Consider the following 18,187-nt stretch of genomic DNA (forward strand, 5'->3'; position numbering starts at 1 on the left):
TGGGAAAGTTACTTTCCCATGAGGCGGGAATCACTTCATTTTTACTTTTTCCCAAAAAGTCCCTTCAGTATTAAAGAAGCATTAAAGAGGCATTAAAAACCTAATTTTTATTAAGGGCATAATAGGAATTATATATAACTTTCCTAGGAAAGTGGATGGCCAACCAAACATAAGCACCTTGGAAATTTGTCACTTTCCCATGGTCAACCAAACATGCCAAAAATACTTTCCTAGGCATCCTCTTCCTAGGAATTTGTTTCCCAGGAATCATATTCCTAGGAAGGAAAATGCTTCCCGCGAACCAAACGAGCCCTTAATGTGCTGATTTCTAGATTTGATTTTGTAAGCATGCATGAATTAAATTGTTTGATTTATTTTTCCGCTGCGTTTTTGAAACTTAAAAAGAATTACGTATGACTTGATCCCCCTTATGAAGGGGTACGTAGGCAACCCGATCAGGTTCAGCCATGGTTTTCAAAAAAAAAAAAAAAATCAGCATGCTTAACACCGAAGAACCTAGGATTCACTTTCACAAACCTAGCATAATTTAAACTCTTAAAACATATGCATAGGGTAGATACCTAATTTTCTCTCTCAAATTCATTTCTTTGATGTTGTGGCTTATGTAGTTTGTCAACCTTTACATTAAGAGCAATCTCGGATGATCATATTTACATCGTGATTTTTTTTTAACACTATAAAGATGTAAGATCTTTGAGATAGTCCAAAAGAAACCCTAAAGAGTTACCCTTATGAATTTCAATGTTGATAACATTAGCGACTTCACGTATATTTTTTCATCTCAAATTTTTTGGACAGAAGTTCAAGTCTTCCCCATCCGATCGGCTGACAGCTCCAACACCTTGGTGAAGTGGCGTTGGAGCACTCGCAGCTCCTTCTCTGTGATACGGTGGTTGGTCCATGTTGGGGTGGGCCCTACGCCACCATTGACCACGATGGGGTGGTCCCAACCACCCCCGAAGGAGGTCTCGCCACACCCCTCGCTGGGCTTTTGGCTGCACTCGCACGCCGGCCCTCGCCGGCTGCCGATCCCATCCCTCCGGTGCATTGCTGGCACGATCCGCCGTCAATGCAGCACACCAGGTGTTCAGGAAAAATTACACTTAGTTGCACGACAATTGAAGCAGCTAGGTACTCGATCGCACCAGGCGCAAACCCCTGGCGTTGATTTCATCTAACAGACTTTCTTATAGGGCTCGTTTGGTTCGCGGGAAGCATTTTCTTTCCTAGGAATATGATTCCTGGGAAACAAATTCCTAGGAAGAGGATGCCTAGGAAAATACTTTTGGCATGTTTGGTTGACCATGGGAAAGTGACAAATTTCCAAGGTGCTTATGTTTGGTTGGCCATCCGCTTTCCTAGAAAAGTTATATATAATTCCTATTATGCCCTTAATAAAAATTAGGTTTTTAATGCCTCTTTAATGTTTCTTTAATACTGAAGGGACTTTTTGGGAAAAAGTAAAAATGGAGTGATTCCCGCCTCATGGGAAAGTAAATTTCCCATGTTTCTCATGGGAAAGACTTTCCCATGAAATGTGGGAATCACATTCCTATGGGAATACAACTTTTCCTTCTCTCTCCTTTGAAAATTCCAACCAAACAAGAGGCATCTTATTACTTTTCCGTTGACCATACTTTTTCCCTTCCTTTTCCTGCGAACCAAACGAGCCCATAATGCTTTCTAGCAAAACGACCGTCTCACGTGCTGTTATGTAGACCACCCGCCACGTCATCGATCCGCACCGTACAAAACGAAACCAACTCCACCGTCAATCCTAAACCCAACGACCCATATCCACCGATGAATCCCAAAAGCATTCTAAAATCCTTTTCCAAGCCCCGCCCGCCGAAACCAAATTTCCGCCTCTAGGAAACCCAAGTAGGCTCCGTTCCCTCCAAAACCCCAATGTCCACGCTCTATAAACTCTCCCCCATCCTCCCTCCTAATCTTCTCATCTCCAATTCCCATCATCTCAGAGGAAATCAAATTTCCTTTCGTCAAAGCAGCCATGTCAGGTCGCGGGAAGGGCGGGAAGGGTCTCGGCAAGGGCGGGGCGAAGCGGCACCGGAAGGTGCTCCGCGACAATATCCAGGGCATCACGAAGCCGGCCATCCGCCGCCTGGCCCGCCGCGGCGGCGTGAAGCGCATCAGTGGCCTCATTTACGAGGAGACCCGGGGAGTTCTCAAGGTCTTTCTCGAGAACGTCATCCGCGACGCCGTCACCTACACCGAGCACGCTCGCCGCAAGACCGTCACCGCCATGGACGTTGTCTACGCTCTCAAACGCCAGGGCCGTACTCTCTATGGCTTCGGCGGCTGAGATCCATCCATTCGGTGGTTGTTTTTTTAAAACATTTTTAGGGTTTTGGGCGCTTCTTATGTGAGCGAGATGCTGTGAGTTCTTGTTGTCTACCTGGAATGGAAGTATCATGTTCCATTTCATCTTTTTATGAAATAGAGAAGAAAAACGAAAAAAAATCTAATCTTGCAAACCAGTTCTGTGATTGCTTGTTGATGCTGGTCAGTTTAGTATATATAATTAAGTTTCAATTCAAGGAAGTAAGATGGTCTACTTGATCTATATGCTGTTGTGGTTTTATATGTGGTTTGTTAGATAAATTTGCTTGTTTTCTCATCTACAGCAACCTGGATTAAAAAATATAGCCGAGATTTTAAGATTCTAAATCCGATCATTATAAAGCCCAAAAAGAATTTGTTTTCCCTTTTTGTGTATACTCCTCCAACCTGGAACCAGGAGGAAGAGAAGTGTAATGGGATATTGTTATATAGTTTAGTTTGACCTTTTGTTTTCTGCTTCTATCTTAATTAATCTCTGCCATTTCTTCCTTTTTCCCTTTCATATTGTTTGATGGTTTCATAAGTGTTCCAAGCATGGATATTATCAGTGACTGAGTTTGTGTTTTCATTCTCCTGCTGAAACCTTGTGAAAATATTTAAATTAAGTGTTGATGAATTCATCTATGTTTGATATCTCATCAAGAAGCATTATGCAGGGAGTTCTTGTGTGTGTTGGAGTATTGATCATCCAACATAATTTAGCCCACAATCTCACCCTCAAGATGCATGAAATATGCAAGTATATGAACGATGCCCACCTGCAGATTTGATCAAGCTGGGATATGTTGCTGATGTAATGTTGGATGATAGAGTTCTGTTTTGCCTTATTTTCCTGAGGAAACAATAGGTTGTGCACCCATGGAATCGTACACTGGTCGGTTCCATGGGCAAATTGAATTAAAATTTGATAGAAAAGCAAACCCTTAACATGGTTTTAAATTAGGGTTATGGAAATGATATTGATTCAAAGCTCAGTGCGTCCTGAGACAATTTTCAAAACTATCAAATATATTTTAGAATTGAAAGATTAACATAATAAATGAGAAACATGCCAGCTTTCAGAAGGTATGAATGGGCAAAATATTTTATCTTCGAGGATTCTTGTTCATTCAAGTAGATACTGTCTTTTACTCACTGTGTGACTAATAATCTCTACCTCTTACTGTTGCAGTTCGCCAGTGAAATCCAATGGCCAAAATGAAGAGATCTACCAAACTAGAAGTTCTTTTTTTGCCAAGCTGAATATATAAGAACATAGGCACTAATGAGGTTTGGAATCCTTTGATGCTGTAGGTATTTTAATTCCCCCGACAAATGGTAGTAGTAATTCAAATATTTTTCATGCTTATGCTTATTGCAGGATATGCTTTGTTGAGTAATGTAATCATTGACATTGAAAGATGCAGTCAGAGTTTGTATTTGTCACATATAGGTGGGATGAATTGAAAGAAATAACAAGAGTTGATAGTACATGATGAGGATTAACTGACACTGGAGCATCGTAGAAAATTCTAGAAATCTAGTCTTGTTTCATCATAAGGCACTAAACCAGTATGAATTGGGCACATATTACGTAGGGGAAGCAGGGAGGTCCTGCATCCATTGAACTATGATGGTCACTGGTGCCTGCAAATTTGCAACCCAGACCTTATATGGATGACATTACAGAGATTTACTATAGAGATAATGGATGACATTAAATTTTTCCTCCAATCTTCATAGAGTTTGTTTATTAATGGGTTTACGGAGATTTACTTTAGTTTTTCTTTTCTATGTTCAATGTTTCAGGTGCTTGATTTACCAACAAGATCTACTGGATTTATTCACTTAAAGCACTTGGTGCTGATCTTTCTCAGTGGCTTGGATAAGGAAGCAAACTTTCTTGGATTGGTTTCCCCTTTTAATGCTGCTTCTATACTGGAGAAATTTCAGTTGCATGTATGTCAATTTATCCTGACCCAAAATGTTGGTCATATGGAGAATTTGTTACAGATGATTTGTCTGTTGGAATGGTTTCAGCACTTGATTATAATTCTGAAGGCCCATTCTGTAGGTAACTTGGATGGTCACACAATCTAAAAGCCAAGAAAACCACAAGGGTCCTTTTCAGTTTGGAATCTTTGGATTGTCATCACTCATAAAGATTAGTACGAATAAAATTATAAATGAACTGTCACTGTAATTGTTGGTACTGTCCGAAATAGAACTATTAGTTCTGATTTTAAAACAAAGATAACTATCAATGCAACTATTAATGTGATTATTCCAACTAGATTAAGTATTATATATGTAATAATAATAGTAGTGATTATTCTCTTAGACCTACTATTTAAATCTGGGATAGTATTTTCGTTTTTTTGTTGGATTGCTTGTTGCTATTAGTAGCAGAAATAAGTAATTTAGGCTGATAATATCCTGGTTTAACACTGATTTGAGATGGGTTAGCTAGCAATTTTTTTTCATCTGGTTTGGACAAAGTTAAATGGATCAAGTATGGCTCACAATTTTGACCATATTTAGGTCATGAGGCTAGGTTTTTTATTGGTTGGATTTTGTCAAGCCAGGTTAGGTTTAAACTGCATCAACTAAATTTGGTGAGGGATCTAAAATCCTAAGAAAATTGATTTTAATAATTGTGATAAAGTTTGGGCAGAGATAGAATGACCAATATCAGGACAAGATGGATCTCATTGGATCTTTCAAAATAGGCTAGATCATATTTTGAGTCACAAATTGGGAGCCGACAAATGGACAAGTCTGGATAAAGTAACAAAGGTTCATTGTCAAGTAGGGACACGTATAACAAATGATAAATATTACATATAATTTTCTTTTCCCATTTCTTTTTAATATCAATATGTATTTCAAATAGCTTTGACTAAATGATAATAAGTTGATGACATGCACAACGGAGGGTCCATAGCTCAGTGGTAGAGCATTTGACTGCAGATCAAGAGGTCACCGGTTCGAACCCGGTTGGGCCCTTATTACTATTATCTGTTTTCTATTTTTGAATGTCTTTTAGATTTCTTCATTTTTATCTATCAATTAATGCTTCCACTTTAACAAATTAATGTGATTTTTCTTTTTAAGTATTCTACTGCCAAACACTTTCCTAATTCACTATTTTCTTTATATCTCTCAAATTTAGATTTTAATTTCTTCTTTTAGCTTTGAATAATAAGATGATTTCTTTATTTTTAGCTATCAATGTGCTTCTCACTTTAATAAATTAATATATTATTTTTTTATCAAGTCTCCTACTGTCAATTATCTGTTTTCTATTTTTGAATATCTTTTAGATTTCTTCATTTTTAGCTATAAATTTGTGCTTTCACTTTAATAAATTAATGTGAATTTTCTTTTTAAGTATTCTAGTGCCCAACACTTTCCTAATTCACTATATTCTTTACATCTCTCAAATTTAGATTTCAGTTTCTTCTTTTAGTTTTGAACATTAAGATGTTTTCTTTATTTTTAGCCATCAATGTGCTATCACTTTAATAAATTAATATGTGATTTTCTCTATCAACTATCCTTCTGGCAAATATTTTCCTAATTCACTATTTGTTTCTTTATATTTCTTAAATTTAGATTTCAGCTTCTTTTTGAGTTTTGAATATATCAGCATCCAAAGTTTTGCTAAGCATGTTAATTAATGCTCATTCAAATCTGAATTATTTATCTTTGGTTATTAAAATCTTGTTCTCTTAACTTACATACTGACCGCTTTTCCTAAAACTTGCACATTAATCTCATTTTAGATACTCAATTACGTTCTTCTATTTAAGATATTAACATGATTCTTTTTAATTTTTAATTTAAACTTTGTATTAACAATTTGTGTTATGCTCTTCCAACTTGACATATTAATCTGTGTTTTTCTCTTTAAGTATATTAGTTCCAAACACTTTCCTAATTCACTATTTTCTTAATTATTTCTAAATTTACATTTTAGCTTATTTTTCCACTGAATATATCAACATCATAATTTTGCACTAAGTATGTTGATTAATTCTTTCATTTGAATTTGAATTTTTAATCTTTGATTGTTAAACTTTTGTTTTCTCAACTTACATATTTATCACTTTCTCAAAAACAGGCACATTAATCTTATCTTAGATATTAAATTATGTTCTTAAATTTTAAATATGAATATGATATATTTCATTTTTACTTATCGATTTGTGCCAATTTGTGATTTCACTTTAAGACATTAATCTTTGCTTTTCCCATTAAGTATACTAGTGCCAAAAGCTATCTTAATTCACTATTTTTTTATATTTATTAAATTTAGATTTTAGTTTGTTCTTCCCATTTTGAACATGTAGCAATAAAATTTTGCTATGAGCACATTAATTAATACTTTCATTTTCAGATATTAATTTATGCCTTTTAAATTAAATTTGTTAAAGTCAATCTCTTTCTAGTTTTTTCTCCTTAAAAAATTCCGATAATGCGGCTACGAACTGGGTGGCTACTTATGTAGCCAGTCACTCCGGTAGTATTCTGTGGGCTGAAGATGGGAAGTTCTTCCTGACACTTCGAGGTATTTTGTTTTTCGATTTTATTGGATGTACCCGTACTCGGCAGGTATGATCCACTTGTCTTAGCAAAAAAAAAAGAGAAAAAATCCCGATAAGTATATAAAGCCATTAATATTTTTAGCATTTTCACCTATCAATCTCAAAAATCTTGCACTAATTACATATATTATAGATAGGTTTCTAAGTCCATTTCCTGTCCAACTGCTCGTTACAGGTAACTCTCTCATTTGTGCTCATTTTTAGATATTAGCTTGTGTTTTTTTCTTTTGATTATATTGGTGGAAGATATCTTTCTAGTTCTCTATTTTTTCTTAATTCACTAGTTCTGTATTAGAGACAAAGTAAATGCTACGAGCTTAACACAAAGTTTTGATTTCTATATATTGTACTGGTAAATAATCTATTGGATCCAGTAATTCTTCGATCTTCTCATGCTTTCACGGAAAAGACCTCTGATTCCAAGCTCTCTTTTGTTTTTGGTAAAACCAATTCCCATGCACATTCCGTGGAACGGCTATCTCGATATATCCAATTCCTCATTCAAATCCGACATTAAAAGAGAAATCCCATCCCTGAATCACAGGATCAAACACTTGGCTAAGAATGGATTCTTTGACAAAGCTCGTGATCTCTACCAACATCTTCGTGTTTCCGACACAAAGCCCGACCGCTTCACATTCACTTACGTGCTCAAGTCCTGCGTCGGCATATCAGCCATGGCCGAAGGCATGTCTATCCATTCACACATCATAAAATGTGGCTTCGAACACAACCTCTTTGTCATGAATTCTACTATAGAAATGTACTCTAGATTCGGCTCTGTAGCCTCTGCTCGTCGGGTTTTCAACGAAATGCCCCAGAGAAATTTGGTTTCGTGGAATTTGATGATTTCTGGTTATGGGACAAATGGTTATCCTGAAGCAGCAATGGAGCTCTGTAGCTCAATGAAGCATCATGGAATGGCTTTAGATAAAGTGGGCTTAATGATTGTTCTACCAATCTGCGGCCATGTTAAAGCTTTCAGGCTAGGCAAATCCATTCATGCCCATGTGGTTATGTTGGGTTTGTCTCGGGAGACAGCTATATTAACTGCAGTCTTGGACATGTATGCAAAATGTGGAGAATTGGATACCGCAGAGCAGATCTTTGATGAGATTTCAAACAAGGATGTGGTGAGTTGGAATGCGATGATTACCGGGTATTCACAAATCGGAAAACCCAGACTGGTGCTTCAGCTCTTCAAGAGGATGTTATCTGAAGGCTGCAAGCCCAGCATTCCTACCATGCTGCTTTCACTTCAAGCAGGCACTCACTTATCATTTCTTCATATGGGGAAGACTATCCATGGCTATATTATAAGGCTTGGTTTCGGTTCGGATGTTTCTGTAAAAGGCCTTCTCATAGACATGTACTCCAAATGTGGAGAACTGAGTTCTGCTTGTTGCGTCTTCAGTGAAATATCTGAAGGGAATATTTGTTCATGGAGTTGCATGATTAATGGCCTTGGTATGCATGGATATGGGAAGGAGGCTCTAATGGCTTTCTTTGGAATGCTGAAGAGAGGCATTGTTCCTGATGACATCTGGTTTCTTCTGGTCTTAGCTTCCTGCAGCCATTGTGGCTTGATTACGCAAGGGCGAAAGATGTTTTATTACATGGTAACGCAGTTTGGTGTTCTACTGAAAATGGAGCATTATGCCAGCATGGTCGATCTTATTGGACGGGCAGGATGCATTGATGAAGCGTTTAAGTTTATACGCGAGATGCCAATGGAAGCAGACTGCAGTGTGGTGGGGGCTCTACTCGGAGCTTGTAGAATTCATGGGCACTTGGAGATGGGGAAGGTGTTTGAGGAGTGCTTGGAGGGATCAGGATGGACAGCTGCAGGATTTTACAAGCTTTTGTTGAGCATTTATGCAGGTGACGACCGTTGGGATGAGGTGATGAAGATCAGAAGTGTGATGGAGGAAAAAAAAGTAAAAGGTATATCTGGATGTAGTTTAATTTAATTGAACAGATAGGTTCATGCTGAAGATGCTATATCAAGATGCAGAATTCCTTGCCAACACAAAACATGAGCATTGAAGTTATGGCACTGGCTGACTATAACAATTACACCTCCTTGCTTGATGGTAGAAGTCATTATGGTAACATATCAGAACCAAGAGGTCCCTAGCAGACTCCAATGCAGGCTTTGCTATTATTGGTATCCTCATTTTGAGATGCCTCCTTAAAAAGGTGTAGAGATTGAATTGTGGATGAGCACTTGATCCGAGATGATCGATCGACCTTCTTTATTCATGCGTATAAAGAGTAGAATAAGAGATCGACACCAGAGTGCAGTGGAACTTTACATTGCTTTGGTGTAAGAAATTATATTCCAAGGCACTTTTATAGAGGAATAAGGATCTCGGAGAACAGAAATGGTTGAGCACTCTTACCTCCTTTTCGTGGGCGGGTTATAATAACTCCTTTGCAGCTTGGCGATCAGCAAAATTATTGTTTTTAACCAACATGGCCATTGCTTCACACAGCCATCAGAATGCAAGGAAAACAAGAAATGGTGTTTTGGCGGAAACTGAAGCATATTATCTGGAATATGGGACACTGAATTCCATATTCTTTTTGCAAGGAATACAGGTTTCTCAAAACTCTCTTACATGTTCCTGTTAATGGATGAGTTCTGATACTAGATTCGATATTCTTTCTTTCTCTTTACACCAGTGGCTACAAACTAGATTCAAACTAGAGAGAAAAAACCTGTTTCTTATTGACAATGTATGATATTTCTTGGCATCACTTGTAACTAAATAATATGAACATGATCAGGCACATTAACACTATAACTAAGGGTTACAATAAATTGAATATTATTCTCCCTGCCCAAGTCCAACCGTACCCAGTGACCAATCCAAGTATTCCCCTGCCAGAGCTGGTGGCACATTCTAGCAAGCCGAAACTGCAATGAGCAATGCAGTCCTTAATTGGACTTTCGAGGCATGTAGTTCAACCACTATACAACACGTTCAAACTAGACTCGGCCCATTGGAGAAAAAGGCGGATCGAGGAAGAAAGAGGGAGGGATTTGTTCTACTTTCTTCTTTGCTTTTCTTTTCTCTTCTACTGCAACTGCTTCGACTAAGTGCCTCACTTCTTCCTCAAGGAGTAACTTCAGTGAATTAGAATATAGCCTCTGGCTGTTCTTCTCATGCCCAACAGCTAAAGACACTTCTGAACTGTGTAATAAAGCAATGCATATTGAGAATGCCTGTAATGCAGATAACTGTGCATGAAAATCAACTGAATACTGTCCTTTCCCATCAGCCATCATGGATACTGCAGGTAACTTTTCTTTGGTTCCCTGTTTAAGAATAGGAATATATAGAACTTGTGAGGTTGAGATAATAACAACCAAGAAAATAGATCTACTTCATGCATCAATAGAAAAATTGCAGTCTCAAGTATGAAGAAGAATTGATTTACATAGATACATGGCACATTTGTTTTAGAGATCCCCAAATAAATGCATGTCGCAGACACAAGCAAGTTAGTGAATGCTCCTTCTACCAAACTAAACAGATAAAATAAGATATGGCATTTTGGTTGCTTATTGTGAAGAACAAAGTCTGAAACTTATTGTTCATGTCTAGATGCTCTTGATGGTATGACCTGCCAGACTATGCTTCAGTAATATGTTACACCCAAATAAATGAACTATTTCTCAAGAGGTACCTCATTACTTTCAGCTATCATAACGCTAGTAGCTTAAATTTTGGCATTGACCCATCAAATAGTTTTCCACACTCCTTCAAATCTCAAGACTAGTAGATGGTATCTTCTGTTAATTCAAAATATTACACCTTAAACCTTGCAGAACAACTATTCCACCATGGCAGAATAAATAATTGAAATGATGTGCATGTCATGATTAAGCAAAAAATATGCAAGAATATCGAAAAAACATCATTACAATTCAGAATTGCTTCCTACCTGTTCAAACTTAGAACATGATTACCATAACAACAGAAATCCATCATATTTCATCAAAAATGAGATATATAACATAAACCTACAGATAAGAAATACCTGGACAAATAAAGCCATGGGCTTTTGATTTTCCATGGTTATGTAATCTGCCCAACCGTCAGCACCGGCATTACCCAAAACAATAATAGGGCAGCCCATATCCCAGCCACCACAATCACAGCCTCCACCAAATCTCCATCTATCTAGTAGTGATGAGGGACCACCTTCATCAGTACTTGGCAACCCATGGGTCCCACTTGGGATAACCACCTTCAAAATTCCAGGATCTAGCCCACCTCTCATTGTCTCCCTTCCTTGATCGACTCTAATAACATTTGATAAGTTAGAATTTTCTCTGGAACCGACCACTTCTGCTTTCATATCTTTTTTCTTCTTGTTAAAAGGAATTTGAATTACAATAGCAGCAATTTCCAGGTGTGGATGCAAATCTGCTGGTGACCAAGGGTAAGAAGTCGAAGCATGCGAGTCACAACTACTGACAGCATGTCTAACATGAAGTTGGTGCTCCATTGAATTACTTCTCTCCAGAGGACCATCTATCATTGAGTTTTTAGAAACAAAATCCGTGGGAGGTTGAATGGAACCTGAAGAGCATTTAGATCTTTCTTCAGCAACAAAGCTCCTTCTTGCCTGGGCAATGTCGTATAAACTGAACTCTGTCACAGTAGAGTTATCCAAGGATCCATTTTCTCTCACTTCCGAGCACAGATAACAAGAAACCTGCATCTGTCCAACCACTTGTGATGACTGTACATGCCTATCTTTAGTACCCCTGCCAGTATTGTTGATCTTTTTTTTACAACCATGGAAGGTATAGACCCAATTAAATGCATTATCTGTTCTCCATGTCTTTGCAGAAAGAACATCTGCTGGATCTTTTATAGAGAACTCAAACGATGGGGTACCATTCTTAGACTCCAATTTAAGAATGCCACGTAGGTGAGCAGGTGAAGAAGCACTGGTCAAGATCTGGTCGTTACCAATCAACTGCCCATCATACACTATTTTCTGATTCACCTTTGAGAAATCGTTCAACAAAGATTTCAGAGTTAATCCATTCCCCCTGATGCTTGCAGGATGGGTAGCTTTGCCTTCAGGAGTTTCTGTTTCCATGACTGGTGGGTTCCGCATAGACTTGGATTTCATGATGGGATCCAGCATCCGCTTGAATGGGCTAAACCGATTTTTGGGGCTGGCATTAAGAGACTGGCAAGATGAGCTAAAATTTTCAGCTTTCGCTGATAAGGACTTCGAGAGAGATTTAATTCTCTCTTTATCGGTAATGATATTTTCATTATTTTCAGGACCAAGCATCTGATTGCAGTTAGAACTTAGTTCTCTAAATGAACTTGTTTGTACCAGCTCAGGAGCTGCATCAGTATAAAGATAATCAGCATCCTCAGAGTGCAGACAGATCTCCAAATGATTATCTCCGGAACTATTTTTTTCTGCAGCAAAAGCTGAGCATAAAGTGTGGGGATTCAAGGGCTCTTCAGGAAGATCACGGAATGAAAGATCTAGGAACTCCATGGATCTTTTTGTAACTGACTGACTTGTGTCACCAGATTGGGATGCTGGCTCGGCATTTAAAAGAACAAGAGATGATAGGTTTTGCTGCAGAGACGTATCTACTCCATTTGGCCTAGGCTCAGGCAAGGAAGCAACAATCTCAAAGGAGAGGAAAGCACCATCATCATAACTGGCCAACTCTACTTTTCTTCTTCCCTCTCTTAGCTTCCTAATTCTCCTCACTTCTTTTGAGCTCTGATATATAGAACCCCTCTTTACCACTTCATTATCATTAACATCTACTCCAATAGGCCCAGAAGGCATGCTTTTGCAATGGAGGCTCGGAGAATAGCTGAGACCCGATTCTTTGAAGTCACCATCCAAACTCTTCAAGTGGCGATATCTGCTAGTGGGTTGTCCTTTTGTATCTCTTTCTTCTACTTTTGTACTGCAATGAGAAGGATGGACAATTTTGGGCCTTGATTCCGTTTGCAAATGGTTTTCACATTTCAAAGCTACATCTTGCCCCATAGTACTGAACTGCTGAATCACAAGAGAATCAAGTTAGATTCCATAAATTTGTAATATGGTGTTTAAAATTTTTGAGTATTTTTTATTAATCTTAGTATTCCAATGCATGTAACTGTATCATGATCTTTTTCACTTTTGAGTATGTTTTGGTGAACACATATGAAATCATGAAGCATGCGTATTATGCTGGCAGATGGTCTTTGATATGTAAACAAATAATATACCATGTATTAGCCTGTCAGCCTCAATTTTATTACAAAAATCAAACAAGAAAGAACTGCACAAATGGTCTCAGAGATAGAAATGCCAAAACAGCGGGATGGACAAGGGCATTCCTTGCGCCTTAACTCAGTAGAACCCGAATACGTAGCCCTATAAAACCTAATTTCAAGTATCCATCTTCCATAAGTGAAAGCTTCTGAATACTCAATACTGCAAACAAGAATCCTTATAGTAATAATGTTTATCCAGCAATCACTTTTTCCTCACTATTATAAAGATTAGCAGCCAAAGGCGCAGTGCAGTTGTGCAGATCATCACTGCAAAAGGAAAAAATGCAAAACTTTGGACCAAACTATTTTTTTATAAATTTTAGACTTGTAGTTGTAGAAGCATATGATATAAATAGAAAGCATTTAAATAGGCACTCCTAACCTTCTTAAGAAGCCCTTATAAGCATACTCAAAAAGCATAAAGCATCCCCATGGATTAGCTCCTCTCGTTCGATGCCTTAGATACAAAATTCTAGATATCAAGACCAGCAACATACCACTCATACACTCCTTGAACGCTTGGACTTTTTTTTATTACGGTTCTTATCCTCTATATTGAGTCATTGGGACTCTATGCTCAGATGCACAATATCTTTTTTATTCAGTTAAAGATGATTGATGATATCTTGGGAATTGGGAAGACAAAAGATTCAGTATTTAATAGAATTTTAAAGCCGGAATTTAACTGAGTATTCCTAACAACATCTTTAGGATAGCAAAATTAGTACCTACAGCATTTATTCAACTGAGTTGGGATTTGAGCTAGAATGAGGTGATATATGAGTGGCATAATTGTTGTTCTCTAGATACAACAAATTCATTAACTTATATAGCTGATAAGAGATCGGTGTTCAATTGTTCAGCTGTTTTATAATTTATGAAAGCGAAATGGGATCTCAGATGGAATACAGCTTGAGTTAGGTAGCATGTAAGTGTTTGTTCCAATTATTAAACAGTTCTGATAGGTATCACAAACTAATCATCTATTGTCCTTGAAAATATGAAAGTTTACATTTTTAGGCTCTTCTCTAGGTACAACAAATTCATTATATCAGAGCGAAGAAGTTAGGATCCCCGAATAAGACTTCAGCATGTGACTGAAGCACTTGAATGCTACCACGATTTCTAACAAGACTGCCCTGTAATGTTCCTCAACTTTGAGTGTGATGACCAGCAACCACTGTTTTCTCCCTTTGATAAATAAAACATAAAATAAAGAAGCCAGATGCAAAGTACAAGTTATCAACCAAGTACACAGAAAATCAACGTACAACATTTTGTGACAAGACAGAGCTTTCCTTAATTTTTGATATGTTGAAGAATTTGCCAGTTAAAGGAATCACAATTTTGGATGTGCTCCACCCCTTTAATTCCTTAAAATTTAAAAAGAGGAGGGGAAGACCTAAGGTAACAGGAAAGGAAGTTTTAAAGGAATTGGGAAAAAAAATCCTATAAGAACATCAGAGTCATCTTTTCTTGAAGGGGATGATTGGCAAATGAGGATTCATAAAGCTGACCCAGATTGCTGGCAGAAGGTTTCATGATTGTTATTATGTTCGCATCGCAAACTTCAAAGGATTATTTATACTAGCATCTACAAGTCACAAATAATAAACAGAGGAAAACATGGCCTCTTCTGGTTTCTCCTAGAAGTTGTTAAAAGATTTGTTTGTGAATATACATTCAGCTCAATAGTTTTATGGACTTCTTGTAAATCCTAAGATAGACTTCCCAATATTAAAATGTAATATTCCCTCAAGATGTTTCGTCCTTGTAAAGTTATGCAGGAGCAGACAATTGTAGTCAAACTGATACTACCACATGCATAGAGAACACTGACATGCTAATGGTTTCTTCAATAAACTTTACAATGCATAATGATAAGTCTGCCTTTGGAAGTTTTTAATTTCAAAATGGCAATATTGTTTCTCCTAAATTTAGAAGTTTTAATTTTGAGAGTTGAGATATACTGGGATATGTTTTCTTGTTGAAAAGAAAAGACTCAAAAAATAGAAATACATGAGATCATAAGGAGATAAGAACATGAAATTTGAAGTCTACACAAAGTAGAATTTTACTGTTTCATGATTTTAGGGCAGTTTACTGAAGTTTCGCTACACATCCAGACACCTGATTAATAAAAACATAACTTGAATTCCAGAAATATGCAATTTCTAAAAAAAATACCAAAATATGTTGAACCACAAAATTTCATCATGCAATGATTTGTAGTGCAACCAAATCCACGGAAAACGAAAGATGATTAGAAACTTGTGCACCTAATTACTCAGTATTTAAGAGGTAAGCCTATTCATTAGTCTCAAAGCATAAATTTGTGAATCCGAATCAGTGCTACGAAAGACAAAAACCTCACAATAGTAACAACAAATAGGAATCAACAATATGACCTACTAATGATTAAAAACCTCATGATAAAATATTGGAAGTGCCCGAGGAGAAACTACTTTGAATTTTAAGGGAATTATAAGGGCAGGCTCAGAATAACTCATGATAGCTAACGTGTTGAGTGGGTTCACATGTGCAAAAGAAGTAAGACAGCCAATAAAAGGGTACATGCAACAGGCAGTGAGCATACTAAGTGGTGAAAAATGAAGAGAACAAAACATGAAATAGAAAGCAACAACATAACAATACACTTAACATCAGTAAAAGAATTAATGCACTAGGCAAGGCATTGATTGTTTGGCCATGATAAAGCATGCTTACCAACATGATAATGCATTCAATACTTAACAATCACAAACACCATTGATGCAAAATTAACTGAAATTATGAACTGAGAAACAGCAGAAAGACTTAAGTAATCGTTCCAAAGGAGCCATGCGACATCCACGAAGTCATTTAATGAGCTTAAGCTCCTTCTGAAACTACGTTGTGCTGAGAACCCCACTTAGCAGTTGATAAGCTCTCCTATAAAACAAGGGACAACAGCACATATCTTTGAATATAAACAGAAGCAAATAGTAGACAAGGGTTCCACAATGTTTAAATATCTTGCTCTAGTACAACTATACAAGCCAGTCTTACATTTCTAGAAAAGATAACAGATACAATAGGATGGGCCTTTCTGTTTCTCCATATTAACATTGGATGCCTGTGCAAGTGTTAGTATCTGTTATTAGTGACGTTTGAAGTCCCAGAAGTTGGAGCATCTCATCTATAAATAAAAAGAAACGAAAAATCTGAAACTAGTGTCAAAATTTGAAAGGGCTTGAAACGGAGACAAAATGGGAGGCCAAAAGAAGAGACAAGGACATATAACCAGAACCCTAAATTCATATTTTGAAAACCAAAGTTAAGATATATGATACATTATATGTTATATCATATAAGAGGGATTCTAGCTCATCTATACATGCCTTGAGCAGTCAACTTACGCCATGAACTCAGCTGGTGCCTGGCAAGAGGGCTATTAGTTCTTTAGCAGGTGAAGGGGAAACATATAAACTATTTATTAAACAGGACAAAGTAATCTTTATACAACATGTCTTATAGTATCCTAAAATTTTAGGAATTGCAGAATATCCAGCCCCTCCATCCACCTAACTTCTCCTTTATCTCCTTTTCTAAAATAAACTTGCAAGCGACTAGTTTTTACTCTAAAAAAAAATCGCACTGTTACCTATTTTTAACTTGCTGATTCCAGAAGCTCTAATTTCCTGTCACAGTATAACATATCAAATTATGCATAGAAACATCTTTTAGGTCACATAAAATGAGCAAAAATATCATCTTCCAACATGCCACAAATTGACTGATCTATGAAAGATGGTTCGATCTTACAATTGACCAAATAGACGCAAACATTGTAAACTAAAATCATAGTTAACCCTAATTGGAAAACAACAGAAGGAAAATTCTGAGAGCAAAACGATGGAAACTTATTCACCGCATCCAATAAAAATGACCCATTTTCTTAGCTAAAAGAACCAGAGGACGAACAGCAGCAGCAGAAGCCCAACAACCCAACACTCCAAATGGAGGAAGATCTCACTCTCGCCAATCTCGTACCTCAACGAGTTCGAAAATGAGGCTGGAATTGAACCAAGGAAGAAGCCTAAACGAGAGCGAATCGACGCAAAAAATCCCCGAGGAGACAAGTACATCATCCCATATCCCCCTCCTTAGTTACGGACAGAGAATAGAAGAGGGCAAGGAGATCAATGCCAAAATCCCAAGCAGAGAATTTAACATCTCAAAACTTTCCCCACCAGATCTCAGCAATTCACCCTCAAAATTTTTTTATATATAAAAAAAAATCTGAAACAGCAAAAAGGTGCATTCCTCTCTTCTAAAAACCCTCATTTTGTATCACCAGTTCACCACTCAAAGCTGGCAGCAACAAAACCCCACCTTTCCACAAAACCCATGAAGAACACCTCGATCCAACCCCAAAAATACAAAAGAAAGAAAAAAATCAAAAAGACCACCGATAGAACCAAAAGTAAAGCAAACAAAAACCACAGACATGTGAAGTACCTCCGATCACTCGAGCCAGCGAGCGAGCGAACGAGAGAGAGGGCGCCGTCCGGGGATCACAGGGGAAGAGGAAAAGCCATCCAGGAGGAGCAGGGGCGATGCTCGGCAGCTTCGAGACTCGCTAATCGCTCGCGCTTTTTTCTTTTTTTTTCGTTATAAAGAAGGTAATAAACGAAAACGGTAATTAGGATTAATAATAATAATGGAGGATTAAAATAGGAATCTTTTTTTTTTCTCCCTCGCGTGCGCCAGCTCTCTCCCTCTCCGGCCGCTAATTAAAGAGGCCAAAGCGGGGTTCGGCCTTGCTACACCGCTGCCGTGGACGCGAAATTACACGAATATCCTCTCCATCTCTCTGCTCTTACATACTTTTTATGTTAGAATTTGGTCGGTGATGAA

General features: G+C 37.5%; 3 protein-coding genes and 1 non-coding gene across 4 annotated transcripts; 3 read left to right on the forward strand and 1 right to left on the reverse strand.

Annotated features, from left to right (window-relative positions):
• The first annotated feature begins 1,834 nt into the window (after positions 1-1,834).
• LOC120109633 (histone H4-like) lies at positions 1,835-2,519 on the forward strand. The gene has a single exon (XM_088723404.2). It carries the CDS (start codon positions 2,033-2,035, stop codon positions 2,342-2,344), a length of 312 nt encoding a protein of 103 aa, XP_088579530.1. The 5' UTR covers positions 1,835-2,032; the 3' UTR covers positions 2,345-2,519.
• A 2,776-nt stretch (positions 2,520-5,295) lies between these two features.
• Positions 5,296-5,367, forward strand: TRNAC-GCA (transfer RNA cysteine (anticodon GCA)). The gene has a single exon. It is a non-coding gene; the product is annotated as a tRNA-Cys (tRNA).
• A 1,698-nt stretch (positions 5,368-7,065) lies between these two features.
• On the forward strand, positions 7,066-9,352 carry LOC120110884 (putative pentatricopeptide repeat-containing protein At3g11460, mitochondrial). The gene has a single exon (XM_039126820.3). It carries the CDS (start codon positions 7,361-7,363, stop codon positions 8,936-8,938), a length of 1,578 nt encoding a protein of 525 aa, XP_038982748.3. The 5' UTR covers positions 7,066-7,360; the 3' UTR covers positions 8,939-9,352.
• Positions 9,353-9,675: 323 nt separating this feature from the next.
• LOC103710319 (uncharacterized) lies at positions 9,676-13,016 on the reverse strand. The gene is made up of 2 exons (XM_039126819.3): positions 11,016-13,016; positions 9,676-10,290 (listed from the first exon to the last, which is right to left on the reverse strand). Exons 1-2 carry the CDS (start codon positions 13,014-13,016, stop codon positions 9,961-9,963), a joined length of 2,331 nt encoding a protein of 776 aa, XP_038982747.3. The 3' UTR covers positions 9,676-9,960.
• Between the last annotated feature and the right edge of the window lie 5,171 nt (positions 13,017-18,187).

Source organism: Phoenix dactylifera, chromosome 6 (assembly GCF_051530095.1).
Source record: "Phoenix dactylifera cultivar Ajwa chromosome 6, Ajwa_hap1_PhDact_Kaust_v1.1, whole genome shotgun sequence".
Taxonomy (NCBI): domain Eukaryota; kingdom Viridiplantae; phylum Streptophyta; class Magnoliopsida; order Arecales; family Arecaceae; genus Phoenix; species Phoenix dactylifera.

Coding starts and splice junctions, on each gene's coding strand:
- LOC103710319 (XM_039126819.3), bottom strand. CDS start 13,016: ATGGGGCAAGATGTAGCTTTGAAATGTGAAAACCATTTGCAAACGGAA. Junction 10,291..11,015: donor CCATGGCTTTATTTGTCCAG/GTATTTCTTATC, acceptor ATTCTTAAACAG/GGAACCAAAGAAAAGTTACC.
- LOC120109633 (XM_088723404.2), top strand. CDS start 2,033: ATGTCAGGTCGCGGGAAGGGCGGGAAGGGTCTCGGCAAGGGCGGGGCG.
- LOC120110884 (XM_039126820.3), top strand. CDS start 7,361: ATGCTTTCACGGAAAAGACCTCTGATTCCAAGCTCTCTTTTGTTTTTG.